The sequence below is a fragment of the Henckelia pumila genome, chromosome 4, assembly GCF_033568475.1.
Source record: "Henckelia pumila isolate YLH828 chromosome 4, ASM3356847v2, whole genome shotgun sequence".
In the NCBI taxonomy this organism is placed as follows: Eukaryota; Viridiplantae; Streptophyta; class Magnoliopsida; order Lamiales; family Gesneriaceae; genus Henckelia; species Henckelia pumila.
The window spans coordinates 65,108,551-65,121,543 of NC_133123.1; the positions used below are offsets into that span (position 1 = coordinate 65,108,551).

At 35.1% G+C, this 12,993-nt stretch overlaps 2 protein-coding genes across 2 annotated transcripts; one reads left to right on the plus strand and one right to left on the minus strand.

Annotated features, from left to right (window-relative positions):
• The first annotated feature begins 296 nt into the window (after window positions 1–296).
• Window positions 297–6,290, plus strand: LOC140860390 (SWI/SNF complex subunit SWI3D). Its single transcript, XM_073263401.1, has 7 exons — window positions 297–771; window positions 1,348–1,889; window positions 3,034–3,645; window positions 3,805–3,971; window positions 4,046–4,467; window positions 4,862–5,052; window positions 5,565–6,290. The coding sequence occupies exons 1-7, from the start codon at window positions 336–338 to the stop codon at window positions 5,937–5,939; spliced, it is 2,745 nt and encodes a 914-aa protein (XP_073119502.1). The 5' UTR covers window positions 297–335; the 3' UTR covers window positions 5,940–6,290.
• Window positions 6,291–6,556: 266 nt separating this feature from the next.
• LOC140894606 (ras-related protein Rab7-like) lies at window positions 6,557–10,635 on the minus strand. The gene is made up of 7 exons (XM_073303165.1): window positions 10,481–10,635; window positions 9,678–9,704; window positions 9,465–9,564; window positions 8,662–8,808; window positions 7,945–8,025; window positions 7,449–7,594; window positions 6,557–6,803 (listed from the first exon to the last, which is right to left on the minus strand). The coding sequence occupies exons 1-7, from the start codon at window positions 10,531–10,533 to the stop codon at window positions 6,737–6,739; spliced, it is 621 nt and encodes a 206-aa protein (XP_073159266.1). The 5' UTR covers window positions 10,534–10,635; the 3' UTR covers window positions 6,557–6,736.
• Between the last annotated feature and the right edge of the window lie 2,358 nt (window positions 10,636–12,993).

A 12,993-nucleotide genomic window follows, 5' to 3' on the forward strand; every position in this document is an offset into this window, starting at 1 on the left:
TGAATTTTTTAAATTATATTGTCAAGATAACATTGAAAAAATTAAAGTTTTGTTTTTTTAAAAAAAATTAATTTTCGTTTAAAAAAATTTCTCTTGTTAAAAATATACCACGACTCAGTCAAAAGCGCGCACTCTGCAGGAAATATATAATTTTTAAATTTAAAAAACTCGCAGCTATTTATGTCATCAAATTTCAATAATTGAGATAAAATGGACGGTGTAGATCAAGAGTTTACGGCGTTACACTGGATTATCGTGAGGACGCGCCGCAGAATATAAAAGTAAAATGGAGATACACTTGAGTCGAGCGGCGGCTGGAAAAGTGTTCAGTGACAATGGAGGAAAAGCGAAGAGATTCCGCCGGAACCCCGCCGACGGCGGCCATAGATGCTCATACTCCGGCTTCGGAGCCTTTGACGTCGTCTCGGAGAAGAGGTGGTGCTCAAAAACGAAAATCGGCCTCCATCAATAGCGGCGGCGGCACAGATCCTCAAGCGACGTCCTCTAAGAGACAGGCTCGGGAAAAGCCGCCCGTGGTGCCTTTTCCTCCGATCCACGTCAATGGACCTTGCACTAGGGCTCGGGTTCAGCCTAACAATGGTAATAGTTTATCTCTGGAGGCAGCGGATGTGAATGTCGAATCGGAGGCGAAAGCGGAGGAGTTGAGGAGAATTAGTGAAAATTGGGAGGAGTTGGAGGCAGAAATTGAGGCCGAATTCGAAGCTATTGTATCGAGAGACGCGAATGCCCATGTGGTGCCTATTCATGCTGGTGAGTGAGTGATGATTCGATGTGGTTGTAATGTCGTTTGCGCGAATTATTTTTTTAGCTTCAATTTTTTTTTGGACTTTTAGAGCTTTTGTGCGATTGAAGAATTTACGCTCGATTACTTTTCAAAGAACTTGGCATTTTGAATCTGCATAATTGTCGAATTAAGGGGAATGAAGTGTTGCTTAAGTGAATCTGAGAAAATGCAATAACTGAAATATATTTGAAACTGTGCAGTGAAATATGTTCACTTCTGAAGCTCAGTTTTCTGGTGTTGGGGACTCGGGGTTTGAGAAAATTGGGCAAGTGTTTTTAGATTCATATTTGTAATATCAGAATCTGGAAATGCAAATCTTTGTTTATGTGGACTTGAATTTTCTAATTTAATTTAGAGAGGTTTTGCCTAGGAAAACATGTTGAACTGTTGGATAAACGTTTTACTTGTTTGATTACCTGTTCAGTTGTGTAGAAACAGTACTAGGTAGACCTATGAGAATTTTCTGTCCATTTCTAAATGAATGCAACTCTTTTAAAAAAAAGGTTAGCATTAATAAGGGTAGGCCACTTTGTATTTTCTAGGTTGGTTTTCTTGGAACAAAATCCATACACTGGAGGAGAGGATGATGCCTTCTTTCTTCAATGGGAAATTGGAGAGTAGGACTACAGAAATATACATGGAGATACGCAATTGGATAATGAGGAAGTTCCATTTTAACCCGAATTCTCAAATTGAGTTGGAACAGCTTTCCGAGCTCACAGTTGGAGATTCGGATGCTAGACAAGAGGTGATGGAGTTCCTAGACTACTGGGGTCTGATCAATTATCATCCATTCCCAAAGAATGAACCTGTTGCTGCTGTTACTGTTGACGACGACGACGACGAAGACGATGAAGCAGGAAAGGACTCATTGGTTGAAAAACTATTTCGGTTTGAAACAGTGGAATCATGGACTCCTGTTGTTACTAGGACAAATATGGAGATGCCTTCCATGTCATCTGGATTGTTACCTGAATCTTTCATTATGGAAGAACTGAATAAGTCTGAGGGGCCTTCTGTCGGGTACCATTGCAATTCTTGTTCAACGGATTGTTCCCGGAAACGCTATCATTGTCAGAAGCAGGTTTCTATCTCTGGCACTGCCGTTTCTTTTTGCAGAATGTTTACTCTGGCAGTTCAATATTTTGTGTAATGCTTTTATGTGTTTTAAGTGTGAAATTACCTTATTCAGCAATTTCAATGTTTGTGCTGTCAATTAATCATATGTATGTTCGACAATCAATGTGCAAATAATTTGTGTTTAGAAGAAGATGATGGCAAGCCTGTTCCTGTATGGACTTTTATTCAAAATTTTCTCATTGGGACTCCTGATGTGCCAAACAGATTCTATCTCTAGAGAGAAGAGGATAAGTATTTATTTTGTCATATTAATAAACAACAATCACCAACTTCTCCTTTTTACTTTCATTGGGCTGAGGCTGTAATTATCTGAACTTTGGAAGGTGCAAATGCAGGACATTTATGGTTTATTCCAGGCAAGTTAGATCTTTCACTGTTTTAAGTTATTTTATAATGTGAAACTTGGACCCTTGTTCATAAATCAATTTCAAGAATGTTCTAACTTAAAAATATTCACGAGTTTCATCTGTCACATATATATTGCGAGGTATGAGTTATCATGGGATAAGAGACGCACAAACATGAAGTTTAAATCTAATGTGAAATACAACAATCCAAACAAAAGAGCTGTCTGTGTGTAATCACAATGTTGATGAATGGACTAGGAAAAAATGTTGATGAATAAACTAGGAAAATCCTCCTTAACTTTGATGGTTGATTTTGGATTACTGGCATTTCTTTTTTGTTATATTGGCAAGTACTGTTGGAATCCAAGCGAATCACCTTTTTGCTTACTTATTAATTGACAATAGATGGAAGTAAGTTTCTGAATGGTATATTCGCATTAGGAGAATGGCCAATTGCTATGTGGTTACCAATTTTCTACTCTTGTGACTAGTTATGGAAGCTGTGAACTTTTTTTCCCCTAACATTTATAACCTCTTCATCTGTCTTTTAGGGCAGCTCTTGGATTGTTCTTTAATATTTCATCTGGACCTTCTTTTGCTGGCTCTCTTATTTTTCTAGTCTTTGCCATTAATTCATACCTCCAAAATTATTTCTGGTTTTTATGTATCTGAGGTTGATTGTTTGTTACCCTACATCATTCATGATAACTTACATGACTGCTGAACTCAACTTGAACACAGGCAGATTTTGATTTATGTGCTGAATGCTTCAACAATGGAAAGTTCGGTTCGGATATGTCTGTGTCAGATTTCATTCTCATGGAATCAGGTGAATTCGGCGGTGTGAGTGGAGGCAAATGGACAGATCAAGAGACTCTTTTACTCCTTGAAGCAATTGAGTTATTCAGAGATAATTGGAGTGAGATTGCTGAGCATGTGGCCACAAAGACAAAAGCTCAGTGTATACTGCACTTTGTCCAAATGCCGATTGGAGATGTGTTCTTCAATAGTGATGATGAAAACGATGTGGTTCCTAAAGAAAATGGATTACAAGTTTCCATCACTGCCGAAAATTCATCTCCTAAAGCTGACCACGACACAGATACTGATGTTAAAGATGTCGATGAGAAAACAGAAAATGAGGGTGATCCCACTGGCACTGACAACCAGACCTCATCCAGCCCAATGGAAATCCCAAAACCAGAAGAAGTTGATGATTCAGATAAGAGTCTTGAATTTATGGAAAACTTTACACAGAAAGCCCTGAAGGACGCATTTGAAGCTGTGGGTTCTCTATCTTCACCAGGAGATAAACTATCATTTGCTGAGGCGGGTAATCCAGTGATGGTATTGGTATGTGGATTATTTTTCCTTCTCTCTGAAATTGAATAACTTTTCATGTTATGGTGTACAAACTACTTATTTGAACACAAAACTAGCTGCAGTGAGTTTATGTTTTGTAAAGCCTGCATTTTTTTTTGTGCTTCCAACCTGGTCTATTTTCTCTTCTAGGCAGCATTTTTAGTGCGATTGGTGGAACCTAATGTTGCAAGTGCCTCGGTTCATAGCTTTTTAAAAGCTTTATCTGCCAAACATTCCAGCGAACAACTCGCTGCTAGACACTGTTTACCTTTGGAAGACCCACCAGATGACGAGAAAAAGCTGGCAGACTCTGAAGGGTTTGTGAATTTCTATACTTGTCATACCTTAGAATATCAATACTATTGGTGATTTCAATTGAAAAAATTTGCAGTGCTGCTACTGAAACTGTTGAGGATGAAATTCAAAAAGATGGGAGTGAACGGGCTGACAAGCAGAATGAGGCAACACCTGATTCAGCTGTTGAGGGTATTAGCATTCAAGATGATGACAAGGAAGAAACTAAGGAATCTACCTCTAAAGAGCATAAAGTGAAAAAGGATGCTTCCTCTGAACAGAAACTTGTTGCTTCTACTAGTAGTAACAAATCTGAATTTCGAAGGAAACAGTCTCTAAAAGATGCTGAAACATCCGGTGTCAATCATGTGAAAGAATCAGATAATGGAGGTTCAGCTGTGGAGTTGTGTCGGTCTGAAGCTCCTCCGAAAAATAAAAATTTTACATTTAACTCAGAAAAGAAAGACACAGAACCTTCTTTGATGTCAAATTCAGTGACGGAAAAAGAAAAAAGCACAGGTGCAATTCCAAATTCAATTTGGCGCTTATATCATTTGCAAGAAGGTTTTGGAGTTTCACAAGTAAATTTATGGAAATAATTGAACTAACTATTTATCAACTATTCCTTAACACGAGAACTGGAAATGAATGGTGCAAAAACCAGTAGGTATTAATTGTGGTACGGAGAAATTCATCTCCACAAAATGTTACATTGCACTTAGATTTCAATGATAAATGAATTTCTTTTTTCATTTTTTGGCGTGTATCTTAAGTTTTATAATGGCGCACCGCGCACATAAATGAACATCCTGGATTTTTCACTGAGAACATGTGGTAACTTATACAAGAAGGCTTGTTACCAGCTTTTTCTGGGAGAATCTTATTGAATGCCTTCTATCGAATGCTAATGCAGGTGACAAAGAAGCTAAAGACCATGTTAGTGAAAAGAAGAATTTCCTGGTTACTAAAAATGATCGTGATATCAACAAATTAAAGCGTGCTGCAGTGACTGCCCTTTCAGCCGCAGCAGTGAAAGCAAAGCTCCTAGCAGACGAAGAGGAAAGTCAAATTCGTGAGCTTGCCATATTACTGGTAGAAAAACAGGTACTACAGCCACTAATATATTCACTCTATAGTCTCCTGCTGATGGAGCTGCAAATGGATTTAATGGTTCGTTGACACTTTTATAGTCGTCTGAGCCTAATATTTCAAAAAGTAGTCGTGCAAGAGTCCAAACAAACTTGATTTGTTGAGTTGAAGCTTGCATTTCTGATTTGTCATTGAAAGTTGTACTTTATAGCGTCTCTTATTAGCCATTAGTTCTTGTTGAACTTTCTATTTAGAGCTCTATTATAAGCATGATTGAAGATATACCTGTATTTAAATTTAACAAGTTTATTTTTCAAACCAGCTTGTCGACGGCCAAAGCTTATGATTATATCATAAACATATTTTTGAGACATGACTTTATATTTAGAATTTGGGCTTCATTTTTCGTTTCTGTGATCTGTGATAGAGTTGAGCATAATAAACTTCTTGAACTCTACATGATCTCTTTCTGCTCTTACACATTTCTGTGCTTCCGTTGATTGCTCATACTTGTTCGCAAATCGCAGTTGCACAAACTCGAAACAAAAATGGCCTTCTTTGGTGACTTGGAAAATGTGGTTTTGCGTGTTAGAGAACAGTTGGATAGGTCCAAACAGAGGCTTTTCCAAGAGAGAGCACAGATTATCGCGACACGACTTGGGATGCCAGCATCTGCTCGCCCTACTTCACACCATTTACCGCCCAACAGAGCAGCAGCACCAGCATCTAATTTTCCGAACCAGGCATTAAGACCCTTGATGGGAACGAACACCCTAAGACCACCCACTTCACGACCAACAATGGCCCCAAATCCTGCTTCAAGCACTTTAATGACCATAAATGCTGCAGGAAGTTCGATGCATACCAATTCAGACAAGTTCTCTTCATTTGGCGCAAAGTAGTTGCTTGAGCATGTTTGGAGAAATCTTTTTCCTAGCAACGTTTCTATCACATGCGCTGAGAAGTTCTTGATTGGAGAATTCTTGGCATTTGTTCTGGTCAAAATTTGCAATAGCAACAGTATCGTCTCATACCCGCGAAGAAAGAACAAGAAAAAGCTGTGAATTCCTTCGACTGAAGGACAGAATGATTGATTCTGCTTACATCCTTTGTACTAGTTATGTAGATCAAATTACCCCAAACTATTGTATTAGTTGTGCTAGGTAGTTCCAGGTACAATCTGTGTATTTATAAACGCATATTCGTTAGTTTTTCACGTATTTCGTTCAATATAACTGATTTTTCCTAGTCTATTCATGCACTGTCCCATTCAAACTTTTAGGCCAATGCCCCAATATTCAATCGAACGGGTTACCACCATTCCGTCTGAATATGTCTAGGTCACTCATGGCCAACGTATATAAAAGTAATAACAGATGAAAGTTAGGCCCTGCGATTCTCACGTTATTAAAAAAAATGCGGAATCTCATGTCATTAACAAAAATAATAATAACAGATGAAGCTAGAACCGATTAAGATTATATCTGCATAAGCCACAAGAAACAGAGGGGCAAGCCAATTTTGAAATGGACGAATTAATTTATTACGAAGAGTAACTGGACAAAAATGAGAGTTGATAAACAGTAGCATTACAAATAACGTTTGCACGAAATCCTCGGCAACTCTTGCCAAAATCGAAGATTATATACGTACATGGGACAACAAAAAGATTTAGTAGTGTACATAAAACCGAGTTTGTTCAACACTCGCATCCACCTGACCTCTGCTGACCGCCGCTTGCAACGTCGATCGTGTCGGGTAAGTACCTTCGAAGCCAACAAAAATTCTCCGAATTTAGATTCTAAAACAATCGAGAAGCTATCACCGCATTGTATTATGTTAAGATACATCTCTAACTCTCACCAAGCCACAATAAGAACCTAATGAAAATTGCATTACCTTGTTTCAACTACCAAAATTAATTTCGAATCCTAAACTCAGGGGGTGTCCTAGTCACATTACACTCGAGGCTCAACGATAAAACATTAGGTCAGGTGAAGCCCAAATCAGTAGAGGTTATCAAGTTTGAAGATTTTTGCACGAGCCTGCCAATTATATGACCCTTTTATTTTTACAAAAAAAATATTAATACCGTTGGTTTATAGGAAAAGAATAAGAGGGCCACAATAATTTAGAAGTCTGGAAAGTCAAATTATAGGCTCGATTCTTAATGAGTACTCTAGCATGAGATGGCAGCACTCAACCGACTTGAAACAGCAGACGGGCTATTTGAACTCAACTTTCATTCAGTCAAAGCTGAAATCGACTGTAACTCTTTTAGAGCTGATTCCAAGCAGTTTGGATCAATTACAGCCTCATCCGAAAACTTTAAGATGTTGATGTGCATTCCGAATGAATCTATTTGAATTATATTTGGAATGAAAGCATATGGTTTTTGTTTCATTACTCACATTTCTTCTTCTTCGCCACTTTTCAAGGCATTCTTCGCAATGACTTGGAAAGCCTCTTCAATATTGGTGCCTTCCTTGGCAGAAGTCTCAAAGTAGGGAATGTTCCCTTTTGAGGCACACCAAGCCCGAGCCTTTTTCTCAGATACCTGCAATGGTGCACTTGAGTGGCATAACATTCACGATGACAAGGAAAGTTCACAAGTACAAGAACTGAAAATTATGATAGAAATTTGTGGGTATAAATATCAGCATCGCATTTCCTCGGATAAACCAATAACTTCAACAAACATCATCAGTTTCCCAAAGTGTCACCACCTCTAAAAATACCATACATGTTCATTTTCTTCCTTTCAACAATGGGGCATTCCTAGAATGAGAGCCATGCATGTGTCTTGACATATAGACCTTTTTCAGAAGTACCCGTGAATCGCAGGGAAAAAAGGTTTTACTGAAGAAATGAAAAAAGGAACGGAAAAGCATAAAGAAGAAAGCTTACCACTCTGCTATTTCCACCATCCACATCGATCTTATTGCCAATCACAACAAATGGAAAATTTTCTGGATCTGATGGACTTGCCTGCATGAAAATTTCCCATTCTGTCGGCATTTTTCATTTCTCCAACTAATGATAAAGAAGAGCAACAAAAATGACAAAGCTTTGTTCTCAAATTGTACACCACTAGCAACTAAATAACTTAGTAAATAGCACAACGGTATAAATTTTAAACATAAACAAAGCCGAAAAAGTTTCAGACTATCCTAGCACATTAAAACTAAAGCATATATAAAGACCGTCCCAAATAGGTTTCAGACTATCCTAGCATATTAATTGAAACTAAAACATATAGAAAGATCATCCTCATGCTCTTATTACCCAGCACAGACAAAAGCAAAAAAAACAGCAGCATGAAAAAGTCATATTTTAAAACCACAAGGGTTATTCCCTGGATGTTTTGTACTTAAATCTAATCTAATAAGCTTCTTTTACGGCATGAGGAAGAGGGGTTGGTAAATTTTATGTCCATTGTAAAGAAAGATGGACATAAAAGTCAAATATCAGTTTGCGGAATAACAAAAGAGCAGTGTTGTCCTTACAGAACACGACAAAAGAATGACATGAAAGAAAACAAATATACTGGTTTCGCAATAATTAAGAAAGAATAATACAGATACCAGAAGCTAGGTAAGAAGACAAAAAGAATAAAATAAGTACCTGAATAAGAAATTCTTCTCTCCAATTGTTAAGATTATCAAATGATTTCATCACATTGACATCATAGACAAGCACACAGCAATCAGCACCACGGTAAAAAGCAACCCCAAGACTTTGAAACCTTTCTTGGCCAGCTGTATCCCATATCTAATTCGAGAAAGGACTCAGTCCAAGATCTTGAGAAATGCCGCATGGTATTAGATATCCATGGAGATTTAGTATCATTTATTTCATCCAGACGAAACTAATTTTGAAAATACGAATATGTTTGAAACATCCAAAAACTTTTAAAATAAGAATATGTTAAAAACATATTTTCCTTGAACTTTTACCATCCAGATGCACTTTTGATACCCAAATCTAGCAAAGTGACAATAGTGGGTCTTTGAAGCATAAATATACCATGAGAATTTTAGGCGATCAAGGTAAGTTACACATAGGGATGAATCATGAAACTTGTTAAACACGTATGGGTCTCATCTTGGCTCAAAAACTTCGCTATCATGATGCAGAAAGACCATTGTATCACATGGGGTACCGCATTATTTTTTTGTAATATCTAACAGTGATCCAAGGTCTTAAGAACTTGATCTTCTTGGTAACTTCATGGAAAAATAAGTTGTATGAATGAGTCAACTAGTTCCTCGGTAATTTCTCCAACTTTAATCGAAAACCTTATATATAAATATAACAAAAACATTTACAAATAAAAATCTCAAACCACGCCAAGATCCTTCAAAAGCATTAACAACGGTTTTCTATAATAGCTATTATGATGAATCAAATAGGTCCAATAGACCTACCTGTAAAGTGAAGAGTCGGTCCTCAAACTTAACTTCCTTGGTCAGAAAATCTGCCCCAATAGTGGCCTTGTATTGGTTGCTAAATTTCTTATTTACATACCTTTAAATGACAGGTCAAGAAAAACACCACAATAGAAACTAGAAATAGTTTTATGACAAGGAGAAGCGAGCATGCAAATATCCTAACATATATGAATAACTTTTCAAGGATACTGATTCATCAAAGAGGTCTTTCCCACCCTGCAAATCACGCACAACACAATTTCACACAGGTCAATCAACATATGCATTCCCATAAATGGTGATACAGTGCATTTCTATACACAAGAAAATTTAGGTGAAGAAAATAAACACAAGGAATATCATTTCAGCATCGGATTTCAGTGATAAGTGAACACAGACAATATTTACTCCTTTTCTTTGGTTTCAACATCCATCTGGATCATCTATAACCCGTATGAAGCTGAAACAACAGTTTTCTGCTCAACAAAACAATCAAAATTCGATATTTTGAAAAAGGGAATTGCATATCAAAACAAGGGAATGTATGTCTTGTATAGTAATGAACATCAAAACGTTTCTCACTGTTGTCCATGATAAGGTCCCAACCTCAAACATACCGTATTAAACAAAAGAAATTGATTTAAAAAGAACCACAATCATGTAAAATATTATAACTTGATAGATAACACATCTTTTCCTATAACAATACTACTAAACATCATGATAAAAGAGGAAACTGATGCTTAAAACGTCGAAATAAATGATTTTTCAGAAAAAATTTCCATTATTTAGCATTTTGTTTCAACTCTACTGCATGATCTAGTCGTAGATCTTCTCAGCTAGCCAAACATTAAACAAAATACCAATTCAAAATCCTAGAAATCAAAGACCCACATTCCACGACAACCAAATCAAAACATCCAACACGGCAACACATGTATCCAAACATTCACAAGATTCCCACATTTATAACGGAAAAAACAAGAACGCATAACCCCGCAAGAACCACTTGCCCGCTGTCGCCGAGAATGATGACTTTGAGAAGCGCTCTTCTACGAGATGGCATCGTTTCGAATTCGGGTTGGATAGGGACGACCCGATCTCAGATTCCGGATCGTAAAAGCCGAGGAAGAAAGGACGAGCTTCTCCACATTTAATTAAATTAAATAAATAAATAAATATATTTTTATTGTCAGTCGGCTGCTTATGTTGCCAGCTGGCGGCTTCTGGAATTTTATATCAGTTTAGAAGAGAGTCGTGGACAAGAAGTTTCGAGCGAATGGATTTGAGTGGAATAGTAAATTTTAAGTTTTGAACGATATTTTCAAAATGAGATTGGTGATCGAACCGATTTATTTTAAAAAAAATAATTCAATCAATTGGACGAATCGTTTTAATCAGACGATCGGATAGAAAAATCGTTTATATAATATAATAAAATTAATAATATTTTTAAAAGTTTTAAAAATCTAAAAGATATAATATATATATATATGTATATAATATATATATATATAAACGAGTTCAACAACGACTCAACTACTAAACCCGAGCTCATAGTTTGAAATCTAAATAACCATATAAATATAATCAAAATATTAATTATAGTTATATATATTTTTAAAAATAAATTAATTAATTAAAAAAAATCTAATATTACTAAAATATTAATTTTAATAAAGTAAAAATTCCAAATAATCTTGTATATGTATTAAAATACTAAATTAAAGGTTTTAAAATTTAAAAAACTAATTTTAAAAAAAATTCATAAAATCGGTTGAACCGATATTTGACCGGTTCTTGGCCGGTTCTTGATCGGTTCTTGACTGATTTTGATCGGTTATGACCGTAAAAGCGGTTTTTAAGAGTAATCCGGACCGGACCAGTGATCGTTCTTAGTCGAACTGGTCCGGTTCGATTTTGAAAACATGAATTTTGAATGAAGTATATTTGAGCTCGAACTTACTCAAAATTTAAAAATATTTTGGTACCACTTCGATTTGAGGTGATGATCAAATTCGAGTTTGGTTCGAAACGTTTGAACTTATTCGTGAGCTATTTCATTGTTCAAACTATGTGTGATTATGGTGCGGTTAGGGCGGTATTTTCATAAAATTCAAACCGAATTGCTATGCACGGTTTAGTTTAAAAGATAGATTCTAATTGCGGTTTTTATGTAAAGGTAAATATGCGGTTTGAGACGGTTTCGAACAGTTTTGGATGATTTAGCGATTTTTTTTAATAAATAAGAATGATCATTATGTAGACAAAAAATACATTATGAATACAATAACACAAAAAATATAATTTGATAAAAAAAACATTTAATGAACTTAGGACATTTTTTGTTTACTGCGGGTTGCGGCATGAAATCATAAAGATTGTTTTTCAAATAAAAAACTACAATCGAAAATTCAAAATTATTAAAAAATAAATGACATAAAACAATAGTCAAGTTTTTAATCATGGAATATCATAATTCAAATTTAATGACCCATCGAAAATTACTTTCGATTTTCAAATTATAGTACATGCAAAAACATAAAGAATTTCTCAAAGAAAAACATAAAAATTCCCTTGTATGTTTTCAACATGCAAGATTAAAAAAATAGTATAAGAAAGGTAAAACAAAACTGTTTTACAAAAGAAAATAGTAGAGAAAAAAAAATTTATGAAGTCGCATTTAAAATATTAATCAATAAATTAAATTACTTCTTTTCTAGTAGACTTGAAGTATTGACAAATTTTTCAAGGAAATATAGACTAACGCAATGTTTGCTTCAATTGATAGGATTATTGAATTATTATTAAATGAATGATAAAAGACATGATAAATAATGATTGGTAATTTGTATTGAAAATAGTATTGTGTTTGGTTTGATTTTTAGGAATAAAATTAAATAATAGTTTAAAATTATTTGCCAAATATACCATTTATATTTTATTGGATAAGTGGTTTTTAGGTTGGAGGGAAAGGGTAATTATGAAATTTATGTGTAAGATAAAAAAAAGGATAAATAATACTAGGGTGAGGGGAGTGTTATGTTAACCTACTATAAAACAACTTTATCCTTTCTAGGTTAGATTAACTTATTTTAATAAAATCCTACCAAACAATGGATTAAATAAAAAATCACACACAAACCTACCTATTCCCTTGTACCAAACACTGCGTAAAGGTTGAGAATTAAGAAAAAAATTGAGATGATAGAATAAAATTAACTGACGGAATTAAGAGACGACCGGTGAGAGAATGCACTGAAATTAGGTTTTATGATTTTATCTAGTAGTTAATTTAGGTTAAATATTTATTTTAAACCTATAGAAATATTTTACAAAGTAAGAATGATTTTTTTTGTTTCCAACTTCCTAAATGTGTATGATTTAATTTGAGGATAACATATCTGATGAAATAAAGTTAATTTTTAATTCCTATAATATATTATACAGTCTATATTTCTGTACATAAATTTCGAATTTCAATCATTATTATGATATTATAATTAGATATAGACACAATAATGTT

Coding starts and splice junctions, on each gene's coding strand:
- LOC140860390 (XM_073263401.1), top strand. CDS start 336: ATGGAGGAAAAGCGAAGAGATTCCGCCGGAACCCCGCCGACGGCGGCC. Junction 772..1,347: donor TGTGGTGCCTATTCATGCTG/GTGAGTGAGTGA, acceptor TGTATTTTCTAG/GTTGGTTTTCTTGGAACAAA. Junction 5,053..5,564: donor TATTACTGGTAGAAAAACAG/GTACTACAGCCA, acceptor CGCAAATCGCAG/TTGCACAAACTCGAAACAAA.
- LOC140894606 (XM_073303165.1), bottom strand. CDS start 10,533: ATGCCATCTCGTAGAAGAGCGCTTCTCAAAGTCATCATTCTCGGCGAC. Junction 8,809..9,464: donor ACCGACTCTTCACTTTACAG/GTAGGTCTATTG, acceptor TTCTCGAATTAG/ATATGGGATACAGCTGGCCA. Junction 6,804..7,448: donor AGTGGCGAAGAAGAAGAAAT/GTGAGTAATGAA, acceptor TTGGCTTCGAAG/GTACTTACCCGACACGATCG.